At 46.6% G+C, this 12,243-nt stretch overlaps 1 protein-coding gene across 3 annotated transcripts in view; it reads right to left on the reverse strand.

Annotated features, from left to right (window-relative positions):
* The window catches only part of LOC119227227 (ryanodine receptor 3-like), a 71,082-nt gene that overhangs the window by 7,111 nt on the left and 51,728 nt on the right, over window positions 1–12,243 (reverse strand). Inside the window, exons 62-91 of one of the 3 annotated variants that reach the window (XM_062557203.1) lie at window positions 12,042–12,163; window positions 11,861–11,910; window positions 11,330–11,390; window positions 10,380–10,618; window positions 10,197–10,278; window positions 9,971–10,101; window positions 9,565–9,891; window positions 9,249–9,489; window positions 9,079–9,166; window positions 8,888–8,980; window positions 8,318–8,332; window positions 7,501–7,671; window positions 7,315–7,374; window positions 7,097–7,231; window positions 6,799–6,911; window positions 5,610–5,706; window positions 5,328–5,414; window positions 4,395–4,504; window positions 3,840–3,891; window positions 3,696–3,749; window positions 3,519–3,618; window positions 3,334–3,413; window positions 3,123–3,199; window positions 2,847–2,920; window positions 2,323–2,340; window positions 1,699–1,779; window positions 1,520–1,608; window positions 1,311–1,439; window positions 1,116–1,220; window positions 199–280 (exon numbers count right to left, since the gene is read on the reverse strand). In XM_062557203.1, coding sequence (XP_062413187.1) covers window positions 199–280; window positions 1,116–1,220; window positions 1,311–1,439; window positions 1,520–1,608; window positions 1,699–1,779; window positions 2,323–2,340; window positions 2,847–2,920; window positions 3,123–3,199; window positions 3,334–3,413; window positions 3,519–3,618; window positions 3,696–3,749; window positions 3,840–3,891; window positions 4,395–4,504; window positions 5,328–5,414; window positions 5,610–5,706; window positions 6,799–6,911; window positions 7,097–7,231; window positions 7,315–7,374; window positions 7,501–7,671; window positions 8,318–8,332; window positions 8,888–8,980; window positions 9,079–9,166; window positions 9,249–9,489; window positions 9,565–9,891; window positions 9,971–10,101; window positions 10,197–10,278; window positions 10,380–10,618; window positions 11,330–11,390; window positions 11,861–11,910; window positions 12,042–12,163 — 3,163 coding nt within the window. The remainder of the gene's footprint in view (window positions 1–198; window positions 281–1,115; window positions 1,221–1,310; window positions 1,440–1,519; window positions 1,609–1,698; window positions 1,780–2,322; window positions 2,341–2,846; window positions 2,921–3,122; window positions 3,200–3,333; window positions 3,414–3,518; window positions 3,619–3,695; window positions 3,750–3,839; window positions 3,892–4,394; window positions 4,505–5,327; window positions 5,415–5,609; window positions 5,707–6,798; window positions 6,912–7,096; window positions 7,232–7,314; window positions 7,375–7,500; window positions 7,672–8,317; window positions 8,333–8,887; window positions 8,981–9,078; window positions 9,167–9,248; window positions 9,490–9,564; window positions 9,892–9,970; window positions 10,102–10,196; window positions 10,279–10,379; window positions 10,619–11,329; window positions 11,391–11,860; window positions 11,911–12,041; window positions 12,164–12,243) is intronic. The other 2 variants (XM_062557204.1, XM_062557205.1) reach the window with 2 other exon arrangements.

Here is a 12,243-nt window from a genome sequence, read left to right on the forward strand (position 1 = left end):
GTGGATTTAATGAAGGTGAGTAAAGTCGGCGGGTACACACAGTAACAAGCCGCAACAATCCAAGCCGATTAGGCTAAGCTGCTTTGGTAAACATTTATTTACATTCCGCACAAACAAAGCTGTATAGGAGACAATATCCTTTCAAACTAGTGGCGCTGGTGTCATGTGTCTCTTAGGGTGACTCATCAAAAAGCAAACCTTCGAGGAGGGAGAGCATCATGACGATCATGTCCTTCTGCAGGTCCAGCAGCTCCTTCAACAATTCAATCTGGCTGGAGTCCTGTGAGGAGGCGGCAAAGGAAAGTGTTAAAAGGCTTGTGACCGTACACCAAACAGAATACAGGAGGGCCACACTGTCCAATATCCCGGAAAGATCCAGACTGCCTCAGGGTGTGCGGACCCACAGAGGCCCTGCTGGGGCCCAGGAGGCCTTCTAGGCAACATCCATCCATCAGCACCAAGGTTAATATTATTCTACCGTCTAAGAGCAGATGGCTAGGCCACTCTGACTCATTTAGAGTCTCAATGGAGCCGGTATTCAGCGTGCGATAAATCAGAGTTGCACTTTGATGCGCTAAATTCAAAACCCCTCCACCTGTGCCTCTCCCTCACACAGCTACTGGGTTCCATCCTTCTCCCCGGCTTATTGGCCATGAGGGAAGTGTAGATGACGGGAGCCATACATCACACACCTCAGCGGAATGACACGCGTGATTGTGATGCTGTAGCCCGAGGTTATCGGCGAGTCTGGAGAGACCTCTAGTGGCTGCAGATGTCGCAAAGGAGCCTCTGGCAGACAAAGACGCACACAGCGTTGCTGGATGGAAGATCCAGATTGGAACTCAGGTGGCGTTACCTCGATGTGAGTTCAATTCCTGCATTTAACACTATTTATCACGCAAAAATGAGGATTTCAAAAACATAACTTTTATAAGTAAAATGTCATCTTTCGTCTTTGGGAGACAATTGATTAATAAACATACCGTACCGTTAAAACACACACATCACCTTATAAAACACCAATAACCGCCAAATACATGGGATTAAATATGGAAATGTTCAAGTAGAAGTCTCTCAAAACAAAAAACAAAGCACGGGAGAAATGAGACACAAACCTGGGATAACTTCATCTGCATGTTGGCAAAAACATGCAAGAAGCCCACCACTGCGTCCCACAGCCTGCTGTGAGCCAGACTCTGCTGGTTCCCGATGCACGGACCCTGGAGAGCACAGCAAACAACGAGAGTACCGACAGAGAGGAGAGACGATCGCTCACCGGCAGCGTGGTGCAACGGGGTGCAGCGCGGTACCTGGATGTACTCCGTTAAGGAGTTGAAGACCTGCTTGGCCACTGCCAGGGCTTTGGAGAAGTTCCTCTGACCTGCCTCGTCTATGATGTCCTTACCGGAGTAGTACCAGTAGAAATCGCTTATGGACTCCTGGAGAGAGGACGCATGCAAGGATTTAACAAGTAAGGAACACTAATGAATACATTAATTCGTACACTGTGACCCTTTACCTGAAGTCTAAGTAGGTAGTCCACAGTACTGATGATGATGTTGACTGTAGTTGTGTTCCCTGTCTGGGTCCTCAGGAAGTTCTGAAAGTCTAAAACAAAATGAGATGAGACAATTGCGTTTGAGTACATTCACAGCACCCGGCTCCTAGGACCCTGTTGCTTGGTGACAGTCGACCCACCGTTGTTGTGGCCCTCGCACAGAAGTTGCAGAAACCTAAAGAGATCCTTTGTGAACTCGTCGTTCTGCAGAACCTTGGAACCTGAGGACGAGGAATGAGATTAGGTGCCTCTTTCAGCGATAACAAGGTTCGAGACCCATCATGTTTTTGTCAGTGCAGGCAGGAGGGCTTGCATAGCTTTTACTCACTTAAAAAGCTGCCATCTAACGGCTTTACAACAAGGGCTTTGTTGTTAGACACCAGCAAAGTTGTGTTGTTTACTTACAAACAAAGCTTCGGGAGGTCTATTTCTTTATTACACGCCGGTTAGTATGATTTAGAATTAATAAAAGAAAGAAAAGGCCCCACACAGATCACAACCATTGACTTCTTACGAGAGAAGAAGCAGAGAGATTTGAATCAGTTTTGGGCGCCTGACTGAACAATCTATCCCAACGTCACACAGAAGCATGCATGCGTTCCTTCGCTACAGGGTACAAAGAAGGTGGCCGTGTTGCATTCAGGACAAGGGGGGGGAGGAGGAATGGGGACGGAGGCGGTTTTGGAGGGGGAGGGGGTGGAACGGAGGGCAATCAAAGGTGTCAGCATTGCATAGAATGAGTAGAATCTAAGCCGTGTATTTACCCCGCTCACTCACGTTGACTGCGACCGATGAGATAAAAAACATGATCAGAGGAAAACAAACAAACAAAACAAAAGCAGACATAAGCAAAGGAGAAGACATAGATATTCAATCAGAAGAAGTAGGAACAGGAGACTGTGATAAAGATATAGATAGATATACTCACATTGATTGGAGACATTGACATGACGTTACAATTAAACAAAGTCTTGTTTGGACTAGAGGTCAGAAAAGACTTAACAGTTACCATCACTTATGCCTGAGCTCATGAGCTGAAGATGAGCTGGGTTATGGACGCGAGAACTGTATGCGGACCTGTGAATTCTTTACGTGGGTTTACTTGTGACTGTGAGTGCTTTTGAGGCCCAGACAGGACGTACACTAGCACAGGTTCACTTGCATGAGGATGACATACAACATGACACATGTGACATGGAGATGAGCTCGTCACTGACTCCGTGAGTCAGAATGACACACGTCGTGCCACGATAGAAGCATCTTTCCCACGTTTGGTGTCCTCACTTACTTGATCCTTCTTCAGTAACCATCCCCAGACCTTCTGCTTTATTTTGCCTTTCAAAGGCATTTAAGTCCAAGACGCTGGAAGAGATTAAGTACAAAACCTCACTTGTGACACATTTCGTTTTTTAAAATCTGTATTAATATGCATTTTAAAGGGGTAAGTTAGTAAATGTATAATGAACAGTTCAAAACAAGAGCTCAGTGAAACCAGAGGACGGAGCCTCCATTCTCAACGACAAAGAGAAAAACGGGGTGTTTTATCTGGTTGTTGATTCATTACCTGCAGGACATCATCAGTCCAGACAAACTTTTGAAAAAGCCAACATCTCTTTTTTCCTTCAGGTAGTCCAACATTTTCTGCATGAAGAAGAAAATACATTTTCCTTAAAACTCATTGGTAATGCAACATCTCTGGTAAAAGTTTACTTCCTCCCACTAACAAACATTACAGCGGGAAACACAAAGGGTCCCATTTAGAGGTGGAGGAGTACCTGCTGCACAAGTATGTTCCCCCCGTTGAGGACGGAGATGCCCAGTTTGAGGGTAAACGTCACCATGGCGCCGAGCCGACCTGATGACCCACAGATCACACGTCACGTTCACATGAACAACATCGTACATACCAGAGGAGGGAGTTAACGAGAAGAGACGCGGCTGAGCGCGTCCCTTTTCCCACCTTTGCTGGCACTGATCATCTGAAGCACCATCTCTGCAGCTCCTCGGTCATGCAGCCTGGCCTGCTGGTACAGCATCTTTTGCTTCTCCATTTCCTTTTCCTGTGGGACGCAACGCAAGTAAGCGCCACTCGGCATAACCATTCCAAAGGGAAGACGAAAAACAGGATCAATAGTACCTCAAATGTTTTATCTTTTTCTTCCTCTTCTTCTTCTTCGCCCTCATCGCAACTCTGAAGGAAAAAAAAAAGTAGAGTCTCAAACCTGTGGCAGTTTGATAAAAAGCAATTATTCAGGGAAAGTAACTGAAGAGAAAGCAGTACCTTTGCCATCATATCTGCATATGCAATATACAAGGGATCCTCTTCCAAAGAACTAACAAAAAAAAGGAGGATAAAGATCTTGTGGTTAAAACTTTTGTAACAAGTAGTTGCATCTCGTCAAACTATAAAACAAAGGAATCTCTTTCAGTCGATATGTCCTCCTGAAATCATGAGAACTGAGCAATTGGTACATTGAATATTAGTGAACTATGGAACCAGCAAACATGTGCAGAGGGAGTCTGCTGTCTATGAAGCACAATGTACTTCTGTCTGTTTAAGGTGGAGCTGATTACCGAATAATAGTCTATTATAATTTAATCGCTTCGTATTTTGAAACAAATTTTTATCTGCAATTTTACCAGCAACCTTCAGATTTAAAAGAAAAAGCTGATGAAGAGCCTTAAAGTTGCATTCTTTCAAATGACCAGCAGGGGGAAATGAGTTTCATTGCATAGATGAATATAAATAAAACAGCCCTCGTTAGCCCTTCGATTGGGTCACCTCAGTGAACACGCCTGACATGAGCTTGCCTTGATGCATGGCTGCTCTGTTTACCTGCACTCCGTCAGAGCGTTGTGGCTGAAATGCAGAATGAGCTGGTGAAGAGGGTCTGGCTGCTTTCTGACCTCTTCCTCTTCCTCTTCGTCCAATTTGGGCTGCGTTTTCTGGAAGAAGCCATGTATGTGAATGCTGGAGCACAGGCACATGGTCTCAATGTCAACTGTATGAGCTCCAAATACTTTGTGTTGGCAGTAGTTGCAGTAACATGACACCGATACTTAACTACACACCACCTACCTTTAGACAATGAGGTTTTTACTAAAAGTAAGAAGACTGACGGCATGCAGACAACAAACCAGAAGCATGCAGACGATCGCAGACACAAACACAGCAGCGTTAAGAAGGTGAAAACAATGGAGTTAAGCGTGACTTTCCATGAGCCCAGTTTGCACTTTCATAAACTTCTTACCATCTTACATCCGAGTAGAGATGGCTCATGGTAGCAGACACATCATCAACATTGTTTCTCTGCATTTTGCTGTTAATGTGTGTGCAGGATCTTACACCCCTGAAGTGGTGCCCTGCGGCTTTCATTTCGTGCGATGTGGAAATGAAAAAGGTTTTTATTATTTTTCAATAATGAAATGACAATCTAAAATTGACACAGCGGGGTATGTTGCATACCAGCGTGTTTTTGTCATTGTCTCTTTATTCCAGATAACACATTTTATTAAACCCTTTCCTAGCCCTATTAAGTATTTAAATCAATCCCTTTGTAGGTTATCATGGGCCACAACGTGTAGAAACATTCCAGCCACGTTTGCAAAGTTGTAAAGAAACCAGCCAAACGCTGTTTTTCCCTCTGCTTTCTCTACAAATTCAATGACTGCGATGTTTTTCTTGACGGCTCAAATTGAAAGAAAGAAACCACAACTTTCAGAAATGTCCTCTGGCAAGTCGAAGCACCGAGGCGGCATGCCCTCTTACCGACAACGGGCGGGACAAGGCGGTCGAGAGTACGCCAGCTGGCCCTGACATCAGCGGTGATGTCATGCTTGTCGAAAATGGGGGGGTCTGGTTGAAAAACACGTATGGGTGACTGAGCGGGATCCAGGGATTTGTGCTGGATTTAGCGCACTTGAAGGATGACACAGGTAAAAGGGAAAGTGGTGCTGTGGGTGCGACGCTCAGCCGCCCCCGCAGAACAAATAAGTATCAAGGTGGGGTGGGGGGGGGGGGGGGGGGGGTGGCACAAGTACAAGTACTTACAGCGAGATCCTGCACTAGCTTCTCCTCAAAAGAGTACTCCTCTGTTTCTATCCATATTCTCTGATAGGCCAGGAGGAAGAGGTTAATAGAGCGATGCCTGAGGAAAGGTGAGAGGGGATTATTAGTCTGGGTTAAATAGAAAAGCAGAGGGGAGACGGAGAGGTTAATACTGGTTAGTTTACATTGTCATGTTGCTGTACTGTTGACCTGGTCTCAGTTCTTTGTTCATTCATCAACAGATGAAATAATCACAATTTTCGCCTAATTAATGAATTGATCTGCATTTCGACTGAATTAAGTCCCCTTACATCTGCAGACTAGTAATAGTTGGACATTTAATGGGTTGGGTCTAGGTTCATATTTGAATGCCTGAAGGAAAGCAACGGACCGTTTAAACAAAAGCGGCGTGCGAGGTGGCAGCTTCGTTACCGTCAGCACGCAGAGCAGAACGTCACACTCGCTGTTCTCGTGCTTTATCTCCAGCCAAACAAGACGCTAGGCTTTCAGGAGGCAATTATTACTTTTGTGCCCGAGGGGGGGGGGGGGGGGGTAAGGGACAATAGAGTGTGACATTGACGAGGGAACAAAGGCTGAGAGGCAGAGACACAAAAGAGAAACTCCGGTGGAGTCGCCCTCACATGCAGCCCTCAAAAGTCCCAGATCTATCGACCCCCCCCCAAAAAACAACACTTCCCGCGTGGTTAATGCGCTCTTATGATCATTATCCACGCTGGGTCGTATTTCACTGTCGACGACTCTGAATAAATGAGTCATGCTGTGGGGCGGGGCGGGCTGCATGGTCGCAGCACATATTGAAGATGGCCACCCCCGGGGGGGTTGTGCCTCATAATTGTTTTCCTCCCCACTGTAGCTCTCCGCCTGACTTCCCATGATTGAGTTACAGGGCAGCACGGCATGAAATTGCCAGTGTGCCCTTTTTTTTTTTCTTTTTTTTTTTGTATTCCTCGATATCAGCTGCGGGCTAGACGTTTGTCCTCCAAACGGAAGGAGGGAGGTTGGGAATTAATGCAAGGTCAGAACCCGAGAAAAGGAGAAATATTGGCGCGTGGGAGACGGGCTCGAAGACGAACAGAGATACGTCTCGTCTACTGACGTGGTGCGTCGTGTTGGATCCATGTCAAAAGCGCCCCCCTGTGGAGACGGTGGGTGTAATGCGTGCGGCCCGTACCTGGGCAGGTTGTAAAGCGGAGCCATGCGGAAGCAGGCGACAACCGCTCGCTTCCTCTGCTTGGACAGCAACTTCTGCCACACGCATTTCTTGGATCTCAATGGCTGCTCCACCTGATGAGCAAAGCAGAAGGAGTGTCGGTGTCACATTGCAAATCGTCCGTCCTCTTTGGCCACCTTTTTAAAAGGACATTAGCCGCACTACTGTTGACCCTGCGCCCCCTGCAAAAGGGTTTAATGAAACAGGCGCCCCGAGTGTCATTTTGCACCTCTCACAAATCAACATGATTAAGTCCGACCTGCTCCAGGTTGAAGACCGCAGCGGAGATCCTCTGGATGCGGTCCACCACCCTCGCAGGGTCTGGAGGCCCCTCGCTTATCATCGCTATGTCCTTGTACAGGTTTAGCTGCCACCTCACGGCCGGGTCCTCTGACTGAAAGCCGGATACAAAAAAAAGAACGGGTCATTGCAACTAAATGATCACTTCCAATCAGGGTGTTGAGAGCGTCTGCTCACCTTTACTCGGAGGTGCAGATTCTGCCGAATATGGTCTTTGACCTCTTCGTCTGTGTCTCGCTATCAAACATCAGCAGGAGCGGAAACAGAATCAGCTTAATTGTGGTTGAATACAGGCCCTTTCTTTGTGAAAGGAAGATCTCATCAGACCCGTTTCAAATGTGCGGGGCATGAAGTTTCTCTCACCAGGAGGTAGCGAGTCTTGGCCAGAGAGATGAGCTCTTGGTCTCCCGGGGTGCACATGTTGAGGCCGATCGGCAGCATCTTCTTCAGAGCGGCAACAATGAGCGAGGTCTGGATGGAGTAGAACTCACCGCGCCTTTTCTTGTGTTTCCTCTCCTGGTCTTGTCCTCCGGACTGAAAGGAATTAGTTAAGCTGCCAAGTTATGGCTTGATGAGGTGGTCTTTTTAGTACTTTTTCTCAACATTTTAACCAATGGATCAACTCCATTTCCCAAAAGATGCAACCCTACTGTATTTAATAAGCAAAATATGCGACCGGACTGAATCCGTGGCACCTAAAGCAGGCTTCACACCTCAGAACTATCACAATGATGCTGTTACTAATGAGGGAACATTGAGCCAATTTGAAGCAGCTGGCTCTGTGAAAACAGTAATTTCCATAATAATATATACATACACACACACACACACACACACACATAACCATGTGACACATCAACCACAACATCATATTAATAGCATGAGGTAACCGGGGCACCACGATCCAACAACTGCAAACACACCAGCGGCAGGTGATCACATGACTTGCTACAGAAGGGCGGGGGCTTCTTTTCTCCTGCTGCGACGCGGCCCGCCCCGCAAAGCAATGAGGGATGAGCAAAGTCACCATGTGACACATGATGAAGGGTGGTCACGCGATATAACTACTCTATAGACTCTATAGCACAGCGGCACAAGCTATTGGCTTAGCTGCTTAACGACGGGAGCATTTAAGCCAATGAGCTGGCGGGTAAACAGCACATGCATTGCATCACTCTACCTTCTCCTTAAAGGACTGTTTGAGATAGAGGGAGACAGAAAGAGAAAGGCAGATGAGAGGGCAATTAAAGGAGGCGCACAGTCCTCGCGTGGACGTGCGCTGCGATGAAAACCATTTGTTTGCCTTCAGGCAAAATAAAACCAGGCAGACAAGAAATGAAATGCTTCAACCTCTGTAACGCTGACAAGGACTGATGGCATGATGGTTAGTTTGTGTCATCTGCTGTAACGAGCGTGCATGCAGGAATTCATGCACACACACACTTGGTATTAGCAATTATCTATTCTAAATTTGACTCAGGATTTGATTGTCAGGTGTGTGTGTGTGTTCACTTGTAGTTCCTCAAAGATGATTTGGGGCATTTTAACGTCAACACACAAAAGTGGTGACGTTAACATGTTATCATGCATCTTGCTCATTCTATTAATCCCACTTTGTTCTGGAACTTTTTCAGCTTTCACACACACGCTCGATGGGTCACAGCAACATTAGACACAGCTCAAAGGGTTTCAATCCGCTGCGGGAGCCGGGAAATCACCTCGATGTTGTTGAGAGCCATATAAAGCCTACCTTAGACATCTTGGTTTTATTGTCTCCAGTCAAGAAGGAAAGGTTGTTGATTTCATTCTGGACCACAAAGTTCTGCTCTTCTCTTTTGAAATTCTTAAGAAAGACAAACGTCAAAGAAAAATCAGTGTTCTGATGAAGCAATGATGCCTGTTTTTCAGTACCTGAACAGATGTGGAGATGAGAAGACGTACGTGTGACTTGCACCAGAGGATGAATATCTCAGCAACCATTCTGAAGAGCTCATTGGAGTCCGCGTCTGGCTCTTTCAGCCATCTCGACCTGCAGTAAACAGGCAATCTGTTAATACATCCTCTGCGTCTGCTCTCAAATCAGCGCCTAAAAAACGGCCACGCTTTCCGACCTGTTGTTGTCCACATAGCGGATCAGCATGGGGTAGAAGGCATACAGGTCCCTGCAGAGCACGGCGAACTCGTCCAGTATGAGCAGCTCCGCCTCCTGGGTGTCTCCCTTGCTGTCGGCCTTCAACAGCTCTTCCTCGGACACCACCTTCACCGTCTTCTTCTTCAGCTTCTCCAGTGTCGGAAGGAAGTGGCTCTTCAGCAGGTCCGCCAGGGCCTTGCTGATGATGGGCTGCACGTAGACTGAGCGGCGCAAGACAGAGAAAGTGGTTAAGTCGAACTAAGAGACGACGGCGCCGCGTGAGAGAGAAAGCCCACCAGCGATCCTCTTCATCCAGGAGGCCTCGTCGATGCCCAGGTTGCTGTTGAGGATCTTGAGGATGTTGCCGAGGATGAGGCTGAGGTTTTCCGACGTGACGGTGGTGCAGCAGACGCCGCTGCCGCCGCCGGCCGGCTGGTTCTCCGGCCCCCTCTCCCACCAGTACGACAGATAGTTACACAGCATGGGCAGCACCACCTCGATGACGTGAGGCATCTCAGTGTAGCGCGCCCCCGACTCGGCCATGTCGTTGATGTCCTTCATCAGGCCGTCCAGGCGCGGCATCCCGGGACACATCTCCTCTACCGAGTCCGGTATGCCTAGGACTAAAATCAATCACATCAACGCTTGCGCTACTTATCAGCCCCTTGCTTTGATGAACTTTCAGTGTTGCAAAAGACTCACCGGCCCGTTCTCTGGCATTCTTGGTGTTGAAGACGGAGCAGGGGTTGCATGTGTTGAGCAGCGGCTCCAGGAAGGCCACGGGCATGGCTCCAGCCAGGGTGGCCAGACACTGGCCCAGAGCCGGTAGCTGTCTGAGGGACGCAGAGGGGGCGAAGGTTGGATCAGAGCTGCATTCGTACTCATTTATTTATTTATTTATTTTTACAGAATGTTGCACAGAGGATACCTTTCTACATAGATGTTTTTCCCAGTACCCAGTGCATAGAGACTGGTCAGGATTCGATAGCAAGACACTTGCACATCATCCACTGCGATAAAAAAAAAGGTTATTGTGATATTTCATATTGATAAAAGCAACTCTGCGCGTGAGAAAGCGACGATCCAATTCACTTTGATCCTTCCGACTCACAGAGCAGGTCGACTCCAAAGTGGTGCTGAGTGATGTGTTCAAACAGCGCCGTTAAAATGGGCAGCAGAGCCACGGTGGTGTAGTTGATGTTCTGCGACACCCCTTTCATCTGGGAGCGCGAGTGAGTGAACTTCCCCAGCTTCAGGTTCTCGAACGTCTTCTCCAGGTCCTCCGCCGCGTTCTCGAAGAACGTCCTGAGCCCCAGCCTCACCAGCTCGGAGCCGGACTTCATCACCGTCCTGTTGGAAGGCGAGGCGGGGATGGGAAGTGATGAACGAGTGTGACCCAACGAGGAGCAATGCAGAGTGCAGATAAACCACCGGACATCTACTACGGAGGTTTCAAACCATGGATTTTGAGACGCGAGAGTCAACCTGACGCTGTAACGGCATTGATTTATTTTGCAGGAAAAAATATTGAATCAGTATGTTGTATTTATACTGTATGAAAAAAGAAAGAAAGAAAGAAAGAAAAGCACAACGCATTAATATGATTAGTTCAGCCATTTCCAGGCATTTCACAGTTCATTATATTGCCAAATGAATCACCCTTTGTTGAGCCCGTGTCTCACTAGGAAGGAGAAATAAAAGTGGGCATCAGCTGTCTCTTTGTTCAGCACAAACAAAGAGAATAATGCATCTTCCATTTAGCCTCGTTATGTATGAACTGCATCAACAAACAGTGGGTTGTCTCTAAAGAACACTATAACCCTTGGGCAATATGTGAGGTATAAAAATGTGTTTTGCTTATATAAATGCCAAAGGATGCTCTTTGTTAATGGCAGCTGCTCAAAAGGATCCCAGAGGGGTTGGATTCCGAAATGTTGCATTGAACTGTTTTTATTATTTTCGATTTAACACAGTGAGGTTTTAGTTGACGTTCATGATTTTCAATTTAACATTTTTAAGTTTTTACTCCATGGACAAAAACTCAAATCTTTGAGAGCTCACCTGGTGTCCAGGGTGTGTGCCAGGATGTGCAAACAGCTCACGATGGTGGTGGAGTCGCTGCCTAAAAAAACAAGAGACGTGTGTTTAAGGGACTTTCTTCAACTAAACTGACTCATTGCAGCAATGAGTTCATAATAGATGTTTGGTTATCACTGGATCAATACCTCTAGTTAGCGGTTACTTAAAGGAACAATTGAACATTTGGGCAATGATGTAATTTCTTGCCATGAGTAAACAAATGAAAACTACAGTTAGCTTAGCGTTGAATAAGGACCAACAACTAGAGGCAAGAGCTAGCCCGTCTCGAAGTAAATCTGCCTACTGTCATCTGTAAATATCACTAATTACGATTCCTGGCGTGTTTAAAAAGGACAGTTTTACATGAATGCTCGAATATTTGATAGCTAAAATGTTGACCATACGGTTTTATGTTTGCAGTACATTTAAAGTCAACATTACCAAAGTTTACCAAACCACTTACAGCCAAATAACAAGCACTGACTTTCACACGCACGCACACAGACAGCTTACCAAAGAGAGAAATCCTATGTCTGACAAGAGCTGCCAGTTTACAAAACAGGCTGCAGGTGTGATGGATAGATAAGGAGGGAAATCAGAGAGTTACAACAAAGAGAAGATAAGAAGATTTTAACAGGATTAAAAGAGCTGAGGAATTTGAGTAAGTAGAAAAGTAAGTTTCTCCATCTTGTACCTGGTGACCATCTCCTTCTCCTTGTTGGAGGCGTAGCCGCTGCTGCTCAGGTTCTTACTCGGGGAGGAGAGGAAGTAGAGCGAGTGGTTCTTGAAGTACTGGTCGATGAGAGGAAGGAGAACCTGGGAGGAGGACATTGATAATGACAGGATCGGGTTGATGGGAACGTGAGGTAAAAAAGGATTGTCTAAATATGTGCAGC

This window comes from Pungitius pungitius, chromosome 14 (genome assembly GCF_949316345.1).
Source record: "Pungitius pungitius chromosome 14, fPunPun2.1, whole genome shotgun sequence".
Taxonomy (NCBI): Eukaryota; Metazoa; Chordata; class Actinopteri; order Perciformes; family Gasterosteidae; genus Pungitius; species Pungitius pungitius.